This window comes from Eretmochelys imbricata, chromosome 5 (assembly GCF_965152235.1).
Source record: "Eretmochelys imbricata isolate rEreImb1 chromosome 5, rEreImb1.hap1, whole genome shotgun sequence".
Classification (NCBI taxonomy): domain Eukaryota; kingdom Metazoa; phylum Chordata; order Testudines; family Cheloniidae; genus Eretmochelys; species Eretmochelys imbricata.
Genome location: NC_135576.1, coordinates 51,514,883 through 51,535,256, shown reverse-complemented (window position 1 = coordinate 51,535,256; position 20,374 = coordinate 51,514,883). Strand labels below are relative to the sequence as shown.

Sequence of the window (20,374 nt, the reverse complement as noted above, 5' to 3'; positions counted from 1 at the left end):
CTTTGCCACACTACAAAAACAGAAAACCCAATAATAATGGGGGATTTCAGCTATCCTCATATTGACTGGGTATATGTCACCTCAGGACAGGATGCAGCGATAAAATTTTAGACAGCATTAATGACTGCTTCTTGGAGCAGTTAGTCCTGGAATGCACAAGGAGAGAGGCAATTCTTGATTTAGTCCTAAATGGCACATAGGATGTGGTCAAAGAGGTGAATATAACTGAACCACTCAGTAATAGTGACCATAATACAATTAAATTTAACATTCTTGTAGGGGAGAATACCAAAGAAACCCACCACAGCATCATTTAATTTCCAAAAGGGAAAATACTCAAAAATGAGGAAGCTAGTTAAACAGAAATTAAAAGGATGAGTCACAAGAGTGGAATGGCTGTAAGTAGCATGGAAACTTTAAAAACACCATAAAAGAGGCTCAAACTAAATGTATGCCAGTGGCACCACAGCTAAACAACTGAGTGAAAGAGGCTGTTAGAGATAAAAAGACATCCATTAAAAATTGGAAGTCAAATCCTAGTGAGGAAGATAAACAGGAGCATAAACTCTGGCAAGTCAAGTGTAGAATTATAATTAGGAAGGCCAAAAAAGAATTTGAAGAGCAATCTAGCAAAAGACACAAAAAGTAACTGCAACATTTTTTTACATACACCAAAAACAGGGAAGCTGTCAAACAATCAGTGGGGCCACTGGATGATCAAGGTGCTAAAGGAGCACTCAAGAAAGACAAGGCTGTTGCAAAGAAGCTAAATGAATTCTTTGCACCAGTCTTCATTGCAGAGGAGGAGAGGGAGATTCCTACACCTGAGCCATTCTTTTAGGTTACAAATCTGAGGAACTGTCCCAAACTAAGGTGTCAGTAGGGGAGGTTCTGGAACAAAATGATAAACTAAACAGTAATAGGTCACCAGTACTAGATGGTATTCACCCAAGGGTTTTGAAGGAACTCAAATATAAAGTTGCAGAGCCACTAACTGGTATGTAACATGTATGTATGTATTCCAACCCTGATATTCTATGATATTCTATGACTTAAATCAGCTTCTGTACTGTATGACTGGCAGATAGCTAATGTGATGCCAATTTTTTAACGAAGGTTACAGAGGTAATCCTGGCAATTACAGCCCAGTAAGCCTAAATACAGCACCAGGCAGACTGGTTGAAACTATGGTAAATAAGAAAATTATCAGACTCTTAGAGGAACATGGTAAGTTGGGGAAGAGTCAACATAGCTTTCTTAAAGGGAAATCACGCCTCACCAATGTATTAGAATTCTTTGAGGGGGTCAACAAACTTGTGGACAAGGGTGATCCAGTGGATACAGTGTACTTTCAGAAAACCTTTGACAAGGTCCCACACCAAAGGCTCTTAAGCAAACTAATAGTCATGTGATAAGACGGTAGGTCCTCTCATAGATCAATAACTGGTTAAAAGGTAGGAAACAACGGGTAAGAATAAATGGTCCATTTTCACAATGGAGAGAGGTAAATAGCAGTGTTCCCCTGGGATCTGTACTGGGATCAGAACTGTTTAACAAATTCATAAATGATCTGGATGTACAGTGAGGTGGCAAAGTTTGCAGATGATATCAAACTACTCAAGATAGTTAAGTCCAAAACAGACTGCGAAGAGTTACAAAGGGATCTCACAAAACTGGGTGGCTGAGCAACAAAATGGCAGATGCAATTCAATGTTGATAAATGCAAAGTAATGCACATTGGAAAACATAATCCCAACTATACATACAAAATGATGGGGTCTCAATTAGCTGTTACCACTCAATAAAGACAAACTGAAGTCATTGTGGATAGTTCTCTGAAAATACCCACTCAATGTGCAACGGCAGTCAAAAAAGCTAACAATGTTAGAAATCACTAGGAAAGGGAGAGATAAGACAGAAAATATCATAATGCCATTATATAAAATTACAGAGAAGGGCAACAAAAATTATGAAGGGTATCGAACAGCTTCCAGATTAGGAGAGATTAAAAAGACGAACTGTTCAGGAAGAAAAAGAGATGACTAAGCAGGGAGATGATAGAGGTGTATAAAATCATGAATGGGGTGGATTAAGTGAACAGGGAATATCCTTCACATAACACAAGAGCCAAGGGTCACCCAATGAAATTAATAGGCAGCAGGTTTAAAAGAAGTATTTCTTCACATAACGCAGTCAACCTGTGGAATTCCAGGGGATGTTGTGAACCAGGGGATGCTGTGAAGGCCAAAAGTTATAACTGGTTCAAAAAAGAATTAGATAAGTTCATGGAGGATAGGTCCATCAGTGGCTATTAGCCAAGATGGTCAGGTATGCAACCCCGTGATCTGAGTGTCCCTAACCCTCTGACAGCCAAACGCTGGGACTGGACAACAGGAGTTGGATTACTTGATGATTGCCCTATTCTTTTCATTCCACTTGAAACCTCTGGTATTAGCCACTGTCAGAAAACAGAATGTCAGGTAGAAGGAGCATTGGTCTGCCCCAGTATGGCCATTCTTATGTTTTTATTTTTATTTTTTTTATGTTTCAGGCCCTAGGAAGTCAGTGACCCTCACTCACACATTCAGGCTGAATCTCATGACCTGATTTTATTTGGGATGGAATTAAATTTTTCTCCCAAGTCACATTAGCCTATCTGGAAAGAATATCAGTGTGTGGCAGGAGGAGGTCTACATTTCCCTGGGAAACATTCTGCAGGGATCAATTGGGGGAAAGTTTAGATGTGTGCCTGGAAACCTGAGGTGCACCAGACTGTTTGCAGCTTTAGCACACTTTCATGATGCACCTGAGCTACAATGCCTGGAATGCTTGTTTTCAGTGTCACAGTTTCAGATGGAGAGTCTCTTGAGCTAGAAGCTAGTAATCATGGCCTCTGTTCTCAAAAGTTTTTCCCAGGTGAGGCTAAGGGCAGGGAACATATAAATTTATATTCCTATATTTTATATACACCATTACGCATACTGTGCTGTGTAACATGAATACAGTGGCAGAGAGAAGGACATGCAGATAATTAGCATCTTTTCATTCTAGGGTGAAGAGGGTTGAGTTTATTAATATTCTATGCATATGCAATTGTCTAAACCTTTCCTGCAATAAATGTCACCTTGTTATTTTTCACTGGCCAGTTCATAATTTTAATTGAATGTCTTTTAGAGAGACTAACATACACTTCAAACTGAATCACTATTATTTTCTACCTACATAACAATGGGAGAGTATTTCAGTCAATTAATGTGCATTATCGCAGTTTTGTTTACTGCAGCATATGAAAATCCTCACATTTTAAACCATAATACCATGAGATACTGAAATTTCACAGACAGTGATAAATTAAAATATTTATTGCCCTCAATTTTCTATATTTTAACCATCTGGCTTGTAAATGAGATAGTTATGTAAATTCTGTACCTTAAGCAGATGCAGTTTTCCTCCTGAACTTCTTGTACAAATTAAAAAGTGTTTTGTAAATAAGAAGCATTGTCTTTCTCCTTCTTTTTTCAAAGACAATGATCCCAGGCGAACTTTACTAAGTTTCCCCCTCTCAACTGAAGGGACTTGAATAAGAGAACCTGGTGATTACAAAAGTGAAGAATTTGCTGTAATTATAAAACTATTTAATAAGTGTTAATGTAACAGGCAGTCTATTCTGTACTATATATAAAAAGCATTTGTGCAAGTCATTAACTCCCACAGGAGTGCAGCGATACCTTGCTCTTAGAACAGAGACTAGTAATTTTTTATTTTTTTTAACCCTCTAGATTGGTTTTCACTCCCTAGATCAAATTCAGGGAAAAGTTGTACCTCTTTATACCAACAATAATTGCAACCCTATTTCTTTACTCACAGTAGGGCCACATGCAGCCAAATCCAACCTGCGGTAATACTTGAACTCCTGCCAGGGAGGTTTCTTGGAAAAATCCATGGGCAGTTTAAGTTCTATATCATGAGTCATTTGGTCAGATAATGGAGATTAGGTGGCAACGTAGCACAGTTTTCACTAATTTTGATATTTAGTATCTTTGCAAAATGAGTAATTTACACATCAAGGAGATGGAAGAGGGTAGGGATACGGTACAGTTGAAAAAGCAAGTGACAGAGGAGTGTAACTAAGATGGGCTTCTTCTCCTTTACTTTACTTTACACAATTCTCAGCCCTCCTAGGCCAAACTGAAGCCTACTGTCTGCAGACACAACTGCCACTGAATTCAATGGAGACTGTATCCTGTTATGCCAGCATCTGAATCAGATCACCACAAAATTTCACATTGGTAAAAGTTACATTACTATGCCACTTACACCATCTTTAACCTGTTTTCTGACCAATTTTTACAAGACACCCAACTTACACCATCATTTGTGTCACCCATTTGTGACCTTTATGGGGTCAAATTTTTTCTTATGGGTCAAATGTACAACTCCTTATGTGTATCTGAGAGCAGTATCTGACCCAAAGTCTACACACATTTCCTGAAAGGAACTTTCAAAAGTTTATCCACTTAATTAATGAATATTAGCTTAAAATTCATTACATTATATTGGAAGGAAAATCATCTTGTTCACTCTTCATGTATAAAATGTTAAGTTAATAAACAATATATAAATGGAAAACAAATGTCTTACTGAGAAAGCAATGTTCAGTTTACATAAAATGTAGCTGAATACTTACCTTCCCCAAATACACATTTTACATTAATTTTAGACATAATATATAAAAAGCTTCTATAAACAGGCATAGTCAAATACACACTGGTAAAAGACAGAACTGTATTCACTAATGCCTATTTTATGTTTAAACTAGAGGGGTATGACAAAATTCTCACCATTGCAATAAAAAACTGGAATAAAGTCCAACTTTCTGAAGTTTTGCAGCGGCATTTTTTAGTTTCATGAAACGTTTTGCAGATTCATCTAGAATTCTGAGCAAAAAAATTGTGGCCTTTTTTTCTGGCAAACAAAACTGCCTATCTGTCCAGCTGAAAAGCTACTAAGAAGACCAGCTTTGTGTGTTGAATTTGGACATTCATTCCCTGACACCTTCCACCATTACCTTCCAAAACACTATGCAAGGCTTTGCTTGAAGTTAAAAAATTTTGAAGGAACTTTCTATTCCAGGGCTTATAACATGTTCTTCTTAGCTCCTAAAATTCAGGTTAGGATTTAATAGTAGTATTCATCTTATCCGTATTCTGCCTGCGGCAGAAGCAACTACATTAGGGTTATCTGTTATCACTTTGATTAAAGAAGTATTCATATTCACAAAGGGGTTTAGAAATACTCATTTTTTGCTGATGATATGGTACAACTCTTTGAGTAGTACAGTATTTAATAATGCCAAGATGGGCTGAAGATAGAGTATTTGTTAATGCCAAGTTGTGTTCCTGCAGAAATATGAAATGTTATTATATAAATATAAAAGTTACTGTGTGAACTTACTTTGCTGGATTAAATAAACAATCTAATATTAATCATATATTGAGTCAGTTCCCCAGCACATACTCTATGGTTCCCATCCAGCAAAGAGGCCAATTTCTTTTAGGGTTTTCTGTTTGGTGAATTCCTATTAACAACAGGAGCTGAGCATCTGTTTGCCACACATTCCCACTACAGATTTCCTCTTAAGGGGGGAAAAAACAAAAACACATATTGGGACAGCTCCTTATTGTAACAAGTGATGCTAATTTTGGAACACTCATTAACCCAAATTAATACAGTGGCATGCTTCTGTAGAATTTTCAGATCAATCCTGGGTATTTTAACCAGAAATACTTGAACTAAATGGTTTGGTATTGCCAAAATATTATTTTAACAAAATATCTGCAATTCAGGACAAACTAAGCCCTGGTCTACACTACAGGATTAGATCAAATTTAGCCGCGTTAGGTCGGTTTTATAATGAATGCATCTGCACAAGCAATCCCATTCCGTCAACCTAAAGGGCTCTTAAAATCAACTTCTGTACTCCTCCCCGGCAAGGGGAGTAGTGCTAAAATCGACCTTGTTGGGTCGAATTTGGGGTAGTGCGGACGCAAATCAACGTTACTGGCCTCCGGAAGCTATCCTAGAGTGCTTCGATGTGACTGCTCTGGACAGCATTTTCAACTCTGATGCACTAGCCAGGTACACAGGAAAAGCCCCGGGAACTTTTGAATTTCATTTCCTGTTTGGGTCAGTGTGGCGAGCTCAGCAGCACAGGTGACGATGCAGTCCCCCCAGAATCGCAAACGAGCTCCAGCATAGACCAAATGGGACACTTGATCTCATAGCTCCAAGGGGAGAAGAATCTGTGCAGGCAGAACTCTGATCAAAAAGAAGAAATGCTAATAAATATGCCAAAATCGCACAGGGCATGATGGACAGGGGCTACAACAGGGACACACAGCAGTGCCGCATGAAACTCAAGGAGCTCAGGCAAGCCTACCAAAAGACAAAGGAGGCAAACGGTCACTCTGGGTCAGAGCCCCATACATGCTGCTTCTATGATCAGCTGCATGCCATTCTAGGGGGGGACCCTACCACTACCCCACCACTGTCTGTGGACACTTGCAAGGGGGGAGTCTCATGCAACACGGAGAAGGATTTTGTGGATGAGGAAGAGGAGGAGGAGGAGAATGTGCAGCAGGCAAGTGGTGAATCATAGAATATCAGGGTTGGAAGGGACCTCAGGAGGTCATCTAGTCCAACCCCCTGCTCAAAAGCAGGACCCATACCCAATTAAATCATCCCAGCCAGGGCTTTGTCAAGCCTGACCTTAAAAACTTCTAAGGAAGGAGATTCCACCACCTCCCTAGGCAACACATTCCAGTGTTTCACCACCCTCCTAGTGAAAAAGTTTTTCCTAATATCCAACCTAAACCTCCCCCACTGCAACTTGAGAACATTACTCCTTGTCCTGTCCTCTTCCACCACTGAGAATAGCCTAGAACCATCCTCTCTGGAACCACCTCTCAGGTAGTTGAAAGCAGCTATCAAATCCCACCTCATTCTTCTCTTCTGCAGACTAAACAATCCCCGTTCCCTCAGCCTCTCCTCATAAATCATGTGTTCCAGACCCCTAATCATTTTTGTTGCCCTTCGCTGGACTCTCTCCAATTTATCCACATCCTTCTTGTAGTGTGGGGCCAAAACTGGACACAGTACTCCAGATGAGGCCTCACCAATGTCGAATAGAGGGGGATGATCACGTCCCTTGATCTGCTCGCTATGCCCCTACTTATACATCCCAAAATGCCATTGGCCTTCTTGGCAACAAGGGCACACTGCTGACTCATATCCAGCTTCTCGTCCACTGTCACCCCTAGGTCCTTTTCCGCAGAACTGCTGCCTAGCCATTCGGTCCCTAGTCTGTAGCTGTGCATTGGGTTCTTCCGTCCTAAGTGCAGGACCCTGCACTTATCCTTATTGAACCTCATCAGATTTCTTTTGGCCCAATCCTCCAATTTGTCTAGGTCCCTCTGTATCCTATCCCTGCCCTCCAGCGTATCTACCACTCCTCCCAGTTTAGTATCATCTGCAAATTTGCTGAGAGTGCAATCCACACAATCCTCCAAATCATTTATGAAGATATTGAACAAAACCGGCCCCAGGACCGACCCCTGGGGCACTCCACTTGACACCGGCTGCCAACTAGACATGGAGCCATTGATCACTACCCGTTGAGCCCGACAATCTAGCCAACTTTCTACCCACCTTATAGTGCATTCATCCAGCCCGTACTTCTTTAACTTGCTGACAAGAATACTGTGGGAGACCGTGTCAAAAGCTTTGCTAAAGTCAAGAAACAATACATCCACTGCTTTCCCTTCATCCACAGAACCAATAATCTCATCATAGAAGGCGATTAGATTAGTCAGGCATGACCTTCCCAGGTTCTCCCCGGCAGCCAGGACCTTTTCATCACCCTGGAGCCAATACCCTCCCAAGGCAGGATCCTCTACCCTGAAGGTGGAGAAGGCACCTATGGTGAGTGCATATTTGTAACTACAGTACAGGGTTTAAAAGCAATAGTGTTTAATGTTTGATTTGCCCTGAAGACTTGGGATGCATCCGTGGCTAGTACAACTACTGTTAACGTGTCTGGGGATGGAACGGGAATCCTCCAGGGACATCTCCATGAAGCTCTCCTGGAGGTACTCTGAGAGCCTTTGCAGAAGGTTTCTGGGGGGGGCTGCCTTATTTCATCCTCCATGGTAGGACACTTTACCACGCCAAGCCAGTAGCAAGTAGTCTGGAATCATTGCAGCACAAAGCATGGCAGTGAATGGTCCTGGATTTTCATTGCATTCAAGCAACATTCAGTCTTTATCTTTCTGCGTTAGCCTCAGGAGAGTGATATCATTCATGGTCACCTGGTTGAAATAAGGGAATTTTTGTAAGGGAACAATAAAAGGACCCCGTTCACGCTGCGCTGTTTGCGCTTGGCTCAAAGGGATCTTCCCATAGCCATGCGGCAGGGGGACGGGTGAAGGATCATCCCAAATAGCCTTGCAGAGGGGTGGAGGGAGGTGTGTGCTGCACATCCACCTGAAAACCACAGCCCCTCCTTTTAAATGGCAAACCCAACCAGCATTGCTTGCTATGGGAAAGGAGGAAGCTGCAGTTTGAAAACATTCCCACATGTTATGAAGGCATTAGAAGCCAAACCCACATGCTTTTGGCTTACCATGGCTGCCTGGAAACCGAATTTCTGTTGCCCAGCCATGTGTTATGTGTCTGGCATTACAGGCGCTCCATATAAAAAACAAAATGCGACCTTGTACCTAAACCACATGTGCTGTCTGCTGTGAATTGGTTGATTCACTGTGAAAGGGTCTCCCTTTTGTTCTCAGAAATGCGTCATCTTAAATTTTACTCTCCCTTTTTATCCCCCTGCAGGTGCAAATGTTTCTATGCTCCCCCCTATCATCTCCATCCCTGAGGTTATTGCAGATTAGAAGGCGAAAAAAACACACTCGTGACGACATGTTTCCGAGCTCATGCAGTCCTCCCATACTGATAGGACACAGCTGAATGCATGGAGGCATTCAGTGGCAGAGTCCAGGAAAGCATTAAGTGAGCATAATGAGAAGAGGCAGGACGCAATGCTGCGACTAATGGGGGAGCAAACGGACGTGCTCAGGCATCTGGTGGAGATGCAGGAAAGCCAACAAGTGCACAGACTGCTGCTGCATCCACTATACAACTGCCTGCCATCCTCCCTAAGTTCCATATCCTCCTCAGCCAGATGCCCAAGAATGCGGGGTGGGAAGGCTCCAGGCACCCAGCCACTCTACTCCAGAGGATGGCCCAAGCAACAGAAAGCTGTCATTCAAACAGTTTTGATTTGTAGTGTGGCTACAATAAGTAATGTGCCCTTGTCCTTCTCTCCTTCTCCCCTACCCCACCTGGGCTACCTTATCAGTTATCTCCCTCTTTTTTTAATTAATAAAGAAAGAATGCATGGTTTCAAAACAATAGTGACTTTATATCCTTTACCAGCTGTGATTGAAGCGGGGAGGGTGGTTGGCTTACAGGGAATTAAAATCAACAAAGGGGGCGGGTTTGCATCAAGGAGAAACACACACAACTTTCACACTGTAGCCTGGCCAGTCATGAAACTGGTTTTCAAAGCCTCTCTAATACGTAGCACGCCTACCTGTGCTCTTCTAATCACCCTGGTGTCTGGCTGTTCAAAATTGGCAGCCAGGCAATTTGCTTCAACCTCCCACCCCACCATAAATGTCTCCTCCTTACTCTATATACTCTACTATATTATGGAGCACACAGCAAGCAGTCATAACAGTGGGAATATTGGTTGTGTTGAGGTCTAACCTAGTCAGCAAACAGCGCCAGTGAACTTTTAAATGTCCAAAGGCACATTCTACCAACATTCTGCACTTGCTCAGCCTATAGTTGAACTTTTCCTTACTACTGTCCAGGCTGCCTGTGTATAGCTTCATGAGCCATGGAAGCAAGGGGTAGGCTGGGTCTCCAAGGATAACTATTGGCATTTCAACATCCTCGACAGTAATTTTCTAATCTGGGAAGTAAGTCCCTTTTTGCAGCTGTTCAAACAGCCCGGAGTTCCTAAAGCTGCGAGCATCATGCACCTTTCCTGGCCATCCCACGTTTATGTTGATGAAGCGTCCCTTGTGATCCACCAGTGCTTGCAGCACCATTGAGAAGTACCCCTTGCGGTTTATGTACTGGTTGGCAAGGTGTTCCAGTGCCAAGATAGAGATATGCATTCCGTCTATCACCCCACCACAATTAGGGAAACCCATTGCAGCAAAGCCATCCACTATGACCTGCACATTTCCCAGAGTCACTATCCTTGATAGTAGAACGTCAGTGATTGCACTGGCTACTTGAATCACAGCAGTCCCCACAGTAGATTTGCCCACTCCAAATTGATTCCCGACTGACCAGTAGCAGTCAGGCGTTGCAAGCTTCCATGGGGCTATTGCCACTCACTTCTCAACTGTCAGGGAAGCTCTCATCTTGGTACTCCTGTGCTTCCAGGTGGGGGAAAGCAACTCACAGAGTTCCAGGAAAGTGGCCTTACATATGTGAAAGTTTCGCAACCACTGGGAAGATCTGCAAGATTATGCGGTCCCACCAGTCTGTGCTTGTTTGCCGGGCCCAGAATCAGCGTTCCACTGTATCAACCAGCCCCACTGCCACCAGGATGTCCCAATTGCCACATCCCATGCTTTCAGGAATGTCTGTGTCCATGTCCTCCTCACAATCATCCTCGTGCTGCTGTCTCTTAGCCAGGTTCTGCACATACTGCAATATAATGCGTGAGGTGTTTACAATGCTCGCAACAGCAGTGGTGAGCTGAGCGGGCTCCATGCTTGCCATGCTATGGCGTCTGCATGGGTAACTCAGGAAAAAAGTTGCTAAATGATTGTCCGCAGTTGTTTTCATGGAAGAAGGGAGGAAGGGACAGAGGGGAGACTGATGACATGTACCCCAAACCACCCACAACAATGTTTTTGCCCCATCAGGCATTGGGAACTTAACCCAGAATTCCAATGGGATAGCTTCCCACCGCTTCGTGAGTCAATGCTATCCACGGTAGTGAGGACGCACTCCGCCGACTTAATGCGTTAAGTGGGGACATACACAATTGACAGTATAAAATCAATTTCTAAAAATCAACTTCTATAAAATCGACCTAATTTCATAGTGTAGACATATTTTTCTTTTTAAAATTTTTCTTTTTAAATTTCTTTAAAAAAATTTTTTTTTTTAAGTCTCCATGCTGTTGCCGTTGCCTGATTTACAAATGCAATTCTGCTTTCTCCTGCTCTGGAGAAATAAATTGCGACAGTATTGCCAAGAGAGGAAGTTGGGCAGTTGGGAGGAGTGGATCTGAAGCAAGGAGTCTGGGAGCCCTGGAAAGAGCATGGCAGTTAATGGGCACTGGAGTAGCCTGTAGGTGGAAGTCACTGATAGAATGCATATTGGGACCCTCTAGGTGCTAGAGTCTATAGCAAGTTACAGTTTCAATAGCAAGGAAGTGGCAGAGGCAAACACAGGAATAGGAACCAGTTATCCTGACTCCCACACCTATCCACAGGTCCAGTCTGAATGTCCTTAAATGTCTTTCAGTAAACTAAATTGCGTATTATATTCTACAAAGGTGATGTTCACCCTGGGACAAAGGACTTGAATGAGGGTTTCTCCAACATTTATGTCTGTTGGTGGTTCTGTGTATGGAAGCCATAGAATGGAGGAGCTTCTTCCCCTCTGTGTGCCATGAAGACTGTCTCCATGCAGGCCCACACAGACCAAAGCAGAGGGCAACAATGGGAGACAGACTGCAGAGAAAGGTGCCAGACTGGAAGCAGTGGCCAACAGCCAGAGAATCTGTACAGTATTGTGCCAGCAGAATCAATACAAGTTTCCCTCTTGCTTCTCTGCAAATGTATTCAGCATTGATCTAGAGGAAACACTTCTACAGGTTGAGAAGCTAGCTCATTCTCCAGACACATTCAGTCCTTGGTCTGTCTGCTGAGACTACCAACAAAGACCCAATTAGCATCAACTGTTACAGGCTATTTTTGTGACATGGACAGCAGGAAACCAAATGATACAGAGAAATGAGGACGGTTTTTTTGTTTTTGTTTCCACAGTTCATTTCTGATCTCTGATACCATACAATATCATGCACAGCGGATGATTTTACAAGATACGCGACGATGTAAGCTTTCAGATCAGAGATCGGAACCTAGTCTTTGGTGAGATAATTCTCTTGCATCATGCACAGTTTTCAGAATAACTATTCTTCTCCAGAAATAATCAAGGGTTTCATTGGCTTACTTAAAAAAAAAAGATGGGTTATATTCAATTCTTATTAAAAACACCATATGAGTAAATATAGTAAGACTTCTTCTCATGGTAGGTTTATTATATTTACTTTTTATTGACAAATTTCTAGGCATATAAACAAAACAAGATAAGCAATTACTAATGAAACAGATGAAATAATTCAGATATATACACCAAAATATTGTAAGTACACTGAAGAATAACATGGTTTATACAGGTTTCAGAGTAGCAGCCGTGTTAGTCTGTATTCGCAAAAAGAAAAGGAGGACTTATGGCACCTTAGAGACTAACCAATTTATTTGAGCATAAGCTTTTGTGAGCTACAGCTCACTTCACTGGATGAATTCACACAATACTTAGACTAGTGTCAGTCAAGGAAGTTCATGTCTCACAACTGTTTTTGGCACTAGATACAATGAAAGATACAACTTCTTGTCCAATATATTTTGTTTAATATTTTTCTTGCAGATACTTCCCTAAATTTACATACACAGCATTTTTAGAGAGGCAGGTTTGGTGAGGCAATATCTTTTATTGGACCAGCCTCTCTTGGTAAGAGAGACAAGCTGTGGTGCTTATACAGAGCTCTTCTTCTGCCAGACCTGAAGCTGGTCTCTCTCATCAACAGAAGTTGGTCCAATAAAAGATATTACCTCACCCACCTTGTCTCTAATATCCTGGGACCAACAGCATAGAATTATGCCAAACATCCATATTTAATTATGAAAAATCCTTCCAAAACCTACACAGATTTCAGAGTGACTGTTGTAATAAGAATCTTTATCTTTAATATCCCTTGATATTATTATCCCTATTTACTTGGTAAGGCCACATATTATACACACACAATACATTAGACTTCCAGAATTTATTAAACACACAAACACACACACACACACACACACACAGCAATATTCAAAGGGCTTATGTGCTTTTCACAGCTGTCAAATTTAGTTCTAAAATGTGTAATGTGAATCCACACCTCAGGCCACTGGTCTTAATTTTAAGGGATGCACCTAAATTGCATTCTTAAGTTTCCCTGAATATCACCTTTTTTGGACTACAAAGATGCTTATGCATATGAAAAGCCAAAAATCCTGCACTACAGATCTCTAGGTCAGCATAAAGATCTGCTTGCTTGGTGCTAATGATTCAGAGATAATCACTTACAAATATTTAGTGGTTTAACAAAAAATAAGTTTCATTTACCAATTTTTTCTTGAGTTTATTTTAATATTGTTGGCTTATCATTAATACAAGATCCACTACACTGATAATTCCAACCTGATGCCAACATTTTCCATAAAAGGTGCCATATTAAAGTTTTATTTTCATCAAGATTATGTGGAATTTTACCATTACGTCCATCATTACTATACATGAACCTCAAAGGAAACTCTTTCCAAAAATAATAATACAAAGGATGCAGTGTCTCTCTCTCTTATGTTGCAAACTCCTACATACAAGTGAATCTGTACTCTTATGCAGTATGCTCATTCTTCACAGTTTCTTTTTGCAGGAATGTTTCTGCCATGTACACTGAGCTTTTACTGTAGCCCAAAACAGTATTCTGTGAAACAAAATACTTGTCTTCAAAAACTCAAACACGTATATAATGTTGTCATACTGTAATATCTGTTCTTGGCCATTTGTCAGTGAAGTATCCATCTAGCAGCACAGGTTATCAAGAAATTAAATTATAGCATTTTGAGCTGTTCCCGAAGCACAAATGAAAAATGGGAACAGTAGACAGCTGTTTTCATTCCTCACAATCTCTCCACCATTTGACAAAGCTTCAAGTACTTCTAGCTTCTCTTGTGTTTTTGTCTGAATGTTGGCATCATCTGAGACTGCAACATCAATTGGCCAGACAGACCTGTTCTCCGTGGAGCTGCAGATAATTTCTGGTCCATTGAAGATGATTGTCCAGTCTGTATGTACGCTACTTTCCCACGGGTGCTTTACTATTATTGTGCTGCTGTTTTTCATGGCCCCTGAAAAAAACAGCACAGAAGTGGGGCTCAACTGTAGCCCAAAACTATTTGTCATAGGGGCAACCTGTCACTTATCGTATGTGGACATCAACCTTGTGACCCTGGGCACCAGCAGTATCATCTTTCCAATGATGCCAACATTAATTCTGCTGTTTTTAATACACACTTTTCAATATTTTATATATACACACACACACATATTAAGAAAAAGCCTTACCTTGACGTATAAAAGTTTGGCTGGTATCTAGTAATATATCACAACCTTCTACTATCATTCTTTCTATGGCTAAATTTTTCCGGATATTTTCTGTGTCACTCACTTCATCATGCATCACCCTGTCAGGCACAGTACAAAGAGGATTTTTAATTCCCTGAAACGTATTTTGCAATATTCATATATATTGCTATCAAAGTAAATGTAAAAATCACTAGCTTCCCCAAGAATTCACCTCAAGAACTGTCACACTTTGGTTTTTGATACAAGCTGCTGGTCAGCATAAAGTAGTAATAAAAGTAGCTGCTAACAAGAAAAATAAGTTTTACAACCTTTGCTTCAACCTCCTCTCTTCATTCATAGATTCATTCCAGTTCAGGTACTCTACTTTCACCACTTCTGAAACTGCTCTCACCAAAGTCTTGAATGACCATATCTTGGCCAAGTCTCATTAATGCTATCTACCTGAGCTTTCTACAGCTACTAAGACCATCTTTCCTGTTCATCAGATCAGGCCACCCTCCTATTGGCCCTCTCTACCTAGTCAATTTAGGTCACCTTGGCCGTGACTTCAAGGTCTTCCACATCTCTGCTCCAATTCGTAGCTCGGATCTTCTCTCATGGAGCATTTTGCACCTTTATTTACTCCAACCATGCCAGACCCAATGCCTTATTTGTTTCCTTCTCCCACCCCGCTCCCTATACCTTTTCCCTATGCATAGAGACTCCAATTCACGACTGCACTTCGGCACATGCTTAAGTGCTGCGCTGAATAGTGATGCTTTCCTGAATCAGAGTCAGAATGCCCTCCCTACTCCAGTCTGGCAAATCACCACCCTCTGAGCATCCAAACTTCTTGTAAACACATCCAAACACTTCTAAACCTCTGCAAAGCCCACAAACACCAATCCGCATAAAACGTCTTCCCCATTGGAGCTTTTACTAATCTAGGAGGTGAAGCACTAAGGACAACAGGGTTGGTAGAAAGCTGCTTGGGAATTCTTCTATATAGGTTCTTATACCATTCTCATCACTGTGGTATCTGAGAGCCTTCCAGCAGTGCATTAAGTGATGTGACTAAATCTGTCTCAAGTGTTTTGTTCTTGTGATAGGCACTGTCTGCCCTGATAGTAGAGGGGGTGCAAGCAGCCTGAGCTCCTAATGTTGGCTGCCTAGTGAGTAGCTGGTGGGAGCAAACTCCTCACCTGAGGCATGGGATGATGCAGAGTCTGCTGCTGCTACCACAGACCTAGCCATAAGAGATTCTTCTGCCTATCCTGAAATGGGAAGGGGACTCTGCTTCTGTTCAGATGCCCTCAAGACAGGGCTATTTGAGTGCTCCATGAGGAGCTGAAGGCATATGCCTGAGTCTAAGGCAGAATATAAATTGAAAAAAACTCAGGAGCCAGGCTGTAGATGGAGTTCGGCTTGGTAGGGAGAAAAAACTCATGGAAACCAGTGGGGTGGTCTCTCTACCTAGTAAATGTCAACCGTTTCCACATGATAAAACAAACTCTTCTAACAGCTAAAAAGCTGCTTTGACTGGAAAATAGTGGCATTGTCACATGGGGAAATTCAGGAAAATTCATAATTTAGACTTTGTGCACTTTAGCCATGTATGTAGCAAAAAGCTGTGTTCCCAAGAGAAAATGGCAAAATGTACCCCCAGATTTATGCAGAGAGGCAGTTATGAAATTTTCAGGTTGCAGTGGAAGAGACTCACTTTGCAAAGATCTCAAGGGAACAGTAATTCTGAAAATATATTCAAGCACTGTACCTAAAATATTTGGCATACATGGACCTTTTTAGCTGCCATCACATAAAAGAACATGTCAAAATTGATATTATCATTAATATTTATAAAAGTTTACACAAATTTAGAATTGAGAAGTTTGCAAGACCCTGATCACTTCTGTTATTATTAATTATGAAATTGTTATTTTTGTTAACTATGGAAAAAACACGTGGTTTTTTTTTTTTAGTTAAAGACAAATGCTTCACTCATACCTAAGGCTGGGCAATTTTCATGGCAAAAAAAAAAACAAAACAAAAAACCAGCAAAAATCTTAGCTTTGCCTTGGCAGAAAAAGAGACAAATTTTTAATTTAAAAAAATTTTAAAGGATAAAATAATTAATTGTTTCTTTATTTCAGAGCTTTCCTTTCAAGCTTAGTATATATATGGAACAAAACTTACCTTGAAAGTTCTTCTAGTTTAGATTTAGCAAATTCAAGACTCTTTCTTTCCACGTGTTCATGGGGTGTGTGAGCCAGAAGTTCATGAAGAGTTATAATATATCTAGGAATCTTAAACAAATTAAATATAGCATCAGCATTTTTTATGATAAACAATGACGCCAACTGAGCTCTGAAATTCTACCAGATTAGTCACTCACTGACGATATCCAAGTCCCTGCTCAGTTAGAATCTTAAAGTCCTCTACCAATTCAAGATGGAATGCTGAGTATAGGAAAAATCCTCAAAAAAATCACAAATTAGTCTGTCTATTTTTTTATCAATTTCCAGTAATACAAGTGCCTTTATATATATAGAATCATAGAATATCAGGGTTGGAAGGGACCTCAGGAGGTCATCTAGTCCAACCCCCTGCTCAAAAGCAGGACCCATACCCAATTAAATCATCCCAGCCAGGGCTTTGTCAAGCCTGACCTTAAAAACAAAAAATATTCTAGTATAGATTTCTTATGTTGGGTAGATTTTTTCAGTTTGAACAAATTAAGGTTACCTGAGGTCACCAATTCTATTTATCATGTTTAGGGCCCTACCAAATTCACAACCCTGAAAAACGCATCACAGACTGTGAAATCTGGTCTCCCTGGGAAATCCAGCTATTGTGGGGGGGGGTCACAATATTGCCACCCTTACTTCTGTGCTGCCTTCAGAGCTGGACAGCTGGAGCGCATCGCCACCAGCAGCACAGAAGTGAGGATGGCATGGTATGGGGGAATTTTCACTTTTTGGGGGAGGGCAGGGCCAGCCTTACATGTGAGCAACCACCCAAGGTGCTGGGGTGGCACTGTGGTCACCCCTTTCACACACACACACACAGCCAGCCCAAAGCCCCTTTAGCTCCCAGGCATTGGGGAGAAGCAGGGCTGGGGGCGCCCTGGCTGGGGGCTCCTATTGTGTGCCGGGCTCCAGCTGCTAGTCCGAACCAGGCTGTGGAGGGATAGGACTTCCTTTTCCCCAGCACAGGCCGGTCCTGGGGCCGGGTCAGACCCACCTCTGCTGGCAGAAGGGAGGGTGGCAATACCATACTATGCCACCCTAACTTCTGCACTGCTGCTGGCAGCAGCACTGCCTTCAGAGATGGGTGGCTGGAGAGTGGCAGCTGAAAATCAGACCAATTTAAAGTGTTTCAAAAATTGAGGTACCCAAAATCCCTAGTCACTTTTGGAAATTTAGGCCTTAGGCAATGGAGCATGCCTTCCTTTCACATTCCATACATCTAAAATTCATAAGCAGAGAGATTGCAAATCTGCATATTATATACAAATAAAGCAATCAATAATTAAGATAACATCCCCTTTATGGATCACCAGCTGTTTTCGTCAATTCAGCAGAATAAATTTACAACATTTAAAAATAAGAGCTCACCAAAGACAAATGAGAATGCTATAGGTGCTAACACAAGTAAACCCTTTGGGCAGATGTGGCTATTAACTAGCATGATTATACAAATGTCAGTATTTTTATATCAGCAACACTTTCTTTTGAAAAACTATATAAACTAGGTTCAGGATTTTGATAAGCAAATAATTATGCCAAATGTAATTGCTGTAAAACAACCAGACTAGTGGTTTATAGAACCTTGCAAACACATGAAAATAATTCATCCAATCAGATCAAGACATGTTAGCAGAAGTACAATAAACTTTTTTAAGTTGTTTGGGATAAATTCTTCACCACACTTAGCAGAAGTTGATCACTGAAAAGCATGAAGTCCTGTCAGGGATTTAATAACTGCTCCTCCTTGATTATCTGCCTGCTTCCAGCACTAGCTCGAATTACAGCAGCCTTGGGGCTGCTCTAACTTGCACTAGTGAGCTGGTGTGTGGCTCACTACAGACCTTTTCATGCTGTTGGAGCAGATCAAGGTAGAGGATCTGCTTCTCCATTTTTAATTTATTTATTTATTTAGGCACAATTCCTCCTCCCACATTCCTCTTTCCACATGTGCAAGATCCTGAACGCAATGGAATGAGTGTAATTTTGAAACTATCACTCCACATGCAAACAATATCAGAATAATAATGTGATAAACAAATGACTAAATTAATTTTCATGCAAGTATTTTTAATTAAGCAATTAGTTACCTTCAACAGATCTTAATTTTTGCAACAATAAATGATGCAAATGAATTTTATAAATGTGCAATCACAAAAATGTAGAGACTACCTGAAACATAGGGTAAGTAAGGAATGTTTCCAGCATTCGCCCCTCACATGCTGGGTTGGCTTCATATTGCTTCAAGAGTTTGTCAAAATCTCTGTTTTGCTTACAGTTTGCCAGTACTTGTAGACTGTACTGATGATTCCGAACAAATTCTTGATAAATGTTCAGCATTGGCAGCAAAATATCAAATAAGTCAGCTAGAAAAAAAATCAAGACAACACTGTTTTTCTGGTTATCCATCTCTTACACAAAAAATTCTGTCAGCTCTATCGAAGCGGCATTACTATGATCAGCTCTATTTCCATTATATTCATAGAGTCATACAAACTTTGGTCCCCTCTCCTGACAAAGCATCACCATTTTGACCATATAGTAGCACCAGAATGATAATGGGAAGTTCAGGGACTATGCCAAGACTAATCTTTAGGCAGAGGCTGACCTCCTCCCAAAGGCTGACCTCCAAAAGGAGCCCTCATACCTCTGAAGAGCCCTGCTATTCCCCACAAAAAATACTGACAAATTGACACCCACAATTTTCCTCAATCCCTAATAATCATATACAATTATATGTATAGAGTTAGTTCTGTAAATGTATAGTACATAAAAGGGACAATTCATTTTTTTTAAAACTCACCCAATGGTGAAAAGTGACATGAAAATCTCATTGTCTGAATACAAGTAATAACAACTTACCTAAAATTAAAGTAGGCCAATTAGCTATTCTTGCTTTTAATCCTTGATGAAATATTTCATGAAGAAACATTATAGTTTCACTGAAAAAGAAGTATTGAAAGAATAAAAAATTCAAACCTTATTTTCTAACTAATAGTTCACAAAAAAAAAATCCTTTCCGATTAGTACTTTTGCACTATGTGCACTCACAATATTATAGAACTCAACGTTTCTATAGCAACATATTGCATCTATTTTTTAGTATTTAATAACTAAAAATTCAACTTTTTTTAGGTACAAATCTAAGTCATTATAAAAACACCTATAGCAGATTACAGGGATATAGTCTTTTAAATGTTCAGCTATTTTATTAAAATTGTTTATTAAATAACAAATTCCACATACTTTATTGAGCAGGTGTACCAACTGAAGGAATATTTTGGACAATGCATTATGTTAACTTAAACACAGCAGTAAGACATAGAAAGCCATATTGAGGTTTTGTCTAGTTTTTCAAGTCTACATGGTGCCAATATACCTTATTGCTTTTTTCTTCAGTGTGAGCTTTAAAATTGCCCATCTTAGGTCAATGACAATATAACTCACTAGAGCTATTTATGTGATAATGCATTTTGGTCTTGAAAGGAAACCTTGCAGGGCACATAAACAAAACTGCTCATAATTAAGATTTCCTCCTCTGAATTTATCTGTTTGACTTGCAGACATTAGGGAGGAAACATGCAGAA

At 40.7% G+C, this 20,374-nt stretch overlaps 1 protein-coding gene across 2 annotated transcripts in view; it reads right to left on the bottom strand.

The window, feature by feature from the left end:
* RASGRF2 (Ras protein specific guanine nucleotide releasing factor 2) overlaps positions 1-20,374 on the bottom strand; it is a 205,917-nt gene that overhangs the window by 127,149 nt on the left and 58,394 nt on the right. For both annotated transcript variants that reach the window (XM_077817129.1, XM_077817130.1), the window contains exons 6-10: positions 19,650-19,729; positions 18,960-19,153; positions 16,738-16,847; positions 14,545-14,663; positions 3,430-3,590 (exon numbers count right to left, since the gene is read on the bottom strand). In XM_077817129.1, coding sequence (XP_077673255.1) covers positions 3,430-3,590; positions 14,545-14,663; positions 16,738-16,847; positions 18,960-19,153; positions 19,650-19,729 — 664 coding nt within the window. The remainder of the gene's footprint in view (positions 1-3,429; positions 3,591-14,544; positions 14,664-16,737; positions 16,848-18,959; positions 19,154-19,649; positions 19,730-20,374) is intronic.